General features: G+C 34.3%; 1 protein-coding gene across 1 annotated transcript in view; it reads right to left on the bottom strand.

Moving 5' to 3' along the window:
• Positions 1-213: 213 nt before the first annotated feature.
• Positions 214-3,367, bottom strand: part of LOC107566136 (adhesion G protein-coupled receptor L3-like) — a 151,031-nt gene continuing 147,877 nt past the window's right edge. Inside the window, exon 4 of the mRNA XM_016251512.1 lies at positions 214-374. Within this exon, the coding sequence (XP_016106998.1) occupies positions 233-374 (142 nt within the window). The 3' untranslated portion in view covers positions 214-232. The remainder of the gene's footprint in view (positions 375-3,367) is intronic.

Here is a 3,367-nt window from a genome sequence, read left to right on the forward strand (position 1 = left end):
ACACACAAACAAACACACACACACACACACACACACACACACAAACACAAACATACACACATACTCTCTCTCACACACACACACACACACACACACACACACACACTCGACAGATAGGGACGGATGAGTTCAAATGAAGGCGAGACTTTAAACTGCAGGAGAAAGAAGAATAAATCAGTTCTCTGAGCTGCAGGAGGAAGATGCTGGGTGTGTTTGTGTTGAAGTGCTTTCATTAGACAGCGATCACAGACAGTTGATACGTACTGTACGGGACGCACTCGTACTGCACTTCCAGGTATTTGTATGTCCCGGGACAGGGGTCGGGAAACGCGTCCGGTCCGGCTACGACGGCGCACTGCGTCCGGTTATTACACCTGAAAACACACACACAGAGGGGAGACACATCATTAGCAGTGTGTTACTATTGCATACTCAGGGTTTGGAGTTTGTGGACATTTCTCACCTTTAGTATTACACTGTTTGAGCTTAAAACACGCATTGTTTTTTATGATTTTTGGACAATAAAACTGAACCACACGTTCAATGACCAGAATGTCATAGACTTGAGAATGGTTTCTTTTTGACTTTTAGGCCAGTAAATAACTATCCAGAAACATGCACAGTATCCACCAACATCCAGAATACCGTAGTATCAACAAGTGATGTACTAAAATCCTTAACAAGCTGATTTACAGAAACACCTATCATTTTTCTTTTTTTTTCGCATAGATTTTTTAACAGGTGTTTTACTCATAATTTGAATCATGCATTGCATTTTAGGGTTGTAATATGTACCAGTAATTGTATGCAACATTACCAGTTTTTCTTTTTTTAATCTTAACTAAATTATGGCATTTAAATTTCATTATCACAACAAAAGTAGTGTTTTAATTGCATTTTAATCATATGCTAAATGACATCAGGTCAAAATTGATTTAATTTACTTCTTAATAAATGTCTCCATTTTATTGTGATTCATTAGTGCACTCTAGTCATAATTTTTCATCAAAATGTACTTTATATTTCAATGCACTAACACTTAACATGTATGTCCTTTTTGCAGCCTGCAACATTTGGACCCCATTGGCTTTCATTGGATACACACAAAAAAAACAAACAGCTGAAATATTCATCAAATATCTTATTTTGTGCTCTATAGAATAAATAAATAAATAAATGGAACAACATAAGAGTAACTAGTCAAGTGTGCTTAATTGTAATGAATGTGCACTTGTACTACAAGTCTTAAAAGCATATTTTAATAAACTACTTAGATAACATATTACATTATTATATTAACATATTGTAGATAACGTATTATAACTATAACAGATAATATTAAATGACTTAAAGTAAAGAGTAACACTTTCATGACTGTTTCTAAACACACTTTTAAAAATAATGTCAAATTAAAAGTTTTACTGTAACGTGCATTAAATCATTATGTTTTAATAATCCTGTATCATGTTTTAAAGAAGTACACTTATTTTGTTGTGTTGACTAACATACTAAAGCACATTTAAGTTCCTGATTATCATTTTAACTGTAGTGTGTTATTCAATATTACATTTAGAGTCAATATATTTTAAATGCACTAAATTGCAACTTCATCAACACAAATATATTTAAACACAAGACGAGTTTCAATAGAAATGCCATTAAAGCATATTCGCTTAGCATGCTTGTCAGTACATTCAGCAGTACTTTAACCTTTTAACCACACTTTATATTCAGTTCACACTTAAGTACATTCTCTTAAAGTATATTATTTCCGTATTATCTGGAGTTGTTTGAAACGGGTGCCACTCTGTATTATAACATGTTTCTTTGTCGATCTCACAAAAATACTGCAGCATTAACTGTGCAGCAGAATCTGTAGCGCTTTGGTCACGTGTTTTATACCGTCATATCACTCAACCGAATCATAAATTATCAATCATGCCTCACATTATTTCCTGCTGAATATTCAGTTTCTGGGGGTAATGCGCCACATTACAGATTCAAATCGAGTTTTAAAGGATCATGGCGGTCGTTTAAAGATGAAATCTTCCACGAGGCTCAATGTCAGAGTAATGTCAGCGGATCAGCGTGAGATGAACACCCAGCACCTGAGACACTCGCGGCTGATTGAACCGTTAGCATGTGGCTAATGATGTATGTCCTTTTTGCAGCCTGCAACATTTGGACCCCATTGGCTTTCATTGGATACACACAAAAAAAACAAACAGCTGAAATATTCATCAAATATCTTATTTTGTGCTCTATAGAATAAATAAATAAATAAATGGAACAACATAAGAGTAACTAGTCAAGTGTGCTTAATTGTAATGAATGTGCACTTGTACTACAAGTCTTAAAAGCATATTTTAATAAACTACTTAGATAACATATTACATTATTATATTAACATATTGTAGATAACGTATTATAACTATAACAGATAATATTAAATGACTTACAGTAAAGAGTAACACTTTCATGACTGTTTCTAAACACACTTTTAAAAATAATGTCAAATTAAAAGTTTTACTGTAACGTGCATTAAATCATTATGTTTTAATAATTCTGTATCATGTTTTAAAGAAGTACACTTATTTTGTTGTGTTGACTAACATACTAAAGCACATTTAAGTTCCTGATTATCATTTTAACTGTAGTGTGTTATTCAATATTACATTTAGAGTCAATATATTTTAAATGCACTAAATTGCAACTTCATCAACACAAATATATTTAAACACAAGACGAGTTTCAATAGAAATGCCATTAAAGCATATTCGCTTAGCATGCTTGTCAGTACATTCAGCAGTACTTTAACCTTTTAACCACACTTTATATTCAGTTCACACTTAAGTACATTCTCTTAAAGTATATTATTTCCGTATTATCTGGAGTTGTTTGAAACGGGTGCCACTCTGTATTATAACATGTTTCTTTGTCGATCTCACAAAAATACTGCAGCATTAACTGTGCAGCAGAATCTGTAGCGCTTTGGTCACGTGTTTTATACCGTCATATCACTCAACCGAATCATAAATTATCAATCATGCCTCACATTATTTCCTGCTGAATATTCAGTTTCTGGGGGTAATGCGCCACATTACAGATTCAAATCGAGTTTTAAAGGATCATGGCGGTCGTTTAAAGATGAAATCTTCCACGAGGCTCAATGTCAGAGTAATGTCAGCGGATCAGCGTGAGATGAACACCCAGCACCTGAGACACTCGCGGCTGATTGAACCGTTAGCATGTGGCTAATGAGGGGGAACAAATGCTTTCTGAGTGCTGGTGTGTGTGTGTGTTTGTGTGTGTGTGTAGTGTAGTGTAGTGTAGTGTGTGTGTGTGTGTAGTGTAGTGTAGTGTGTGT

Source organism: Sinocyclocheilus grahami, unplaced genomic scaffold (assembly GCF_001515645.1).
Source record: "Sinocyclocheilus grahami isolate Dianchi unplaced genomic scaffold, SAMN03320097.WGS_v1.1 scaffold1049.1, whole genome shotgun sequence".
In the NCBI taxonomy this organism is placed as follows: domain Eukaryota; kingdom Metazoa; phylum Chordata; class Actinopteri; order Cypriniformes; family Cyprinidae; genus Sinocyclocheilus; species Sinocyclocheilus grahami.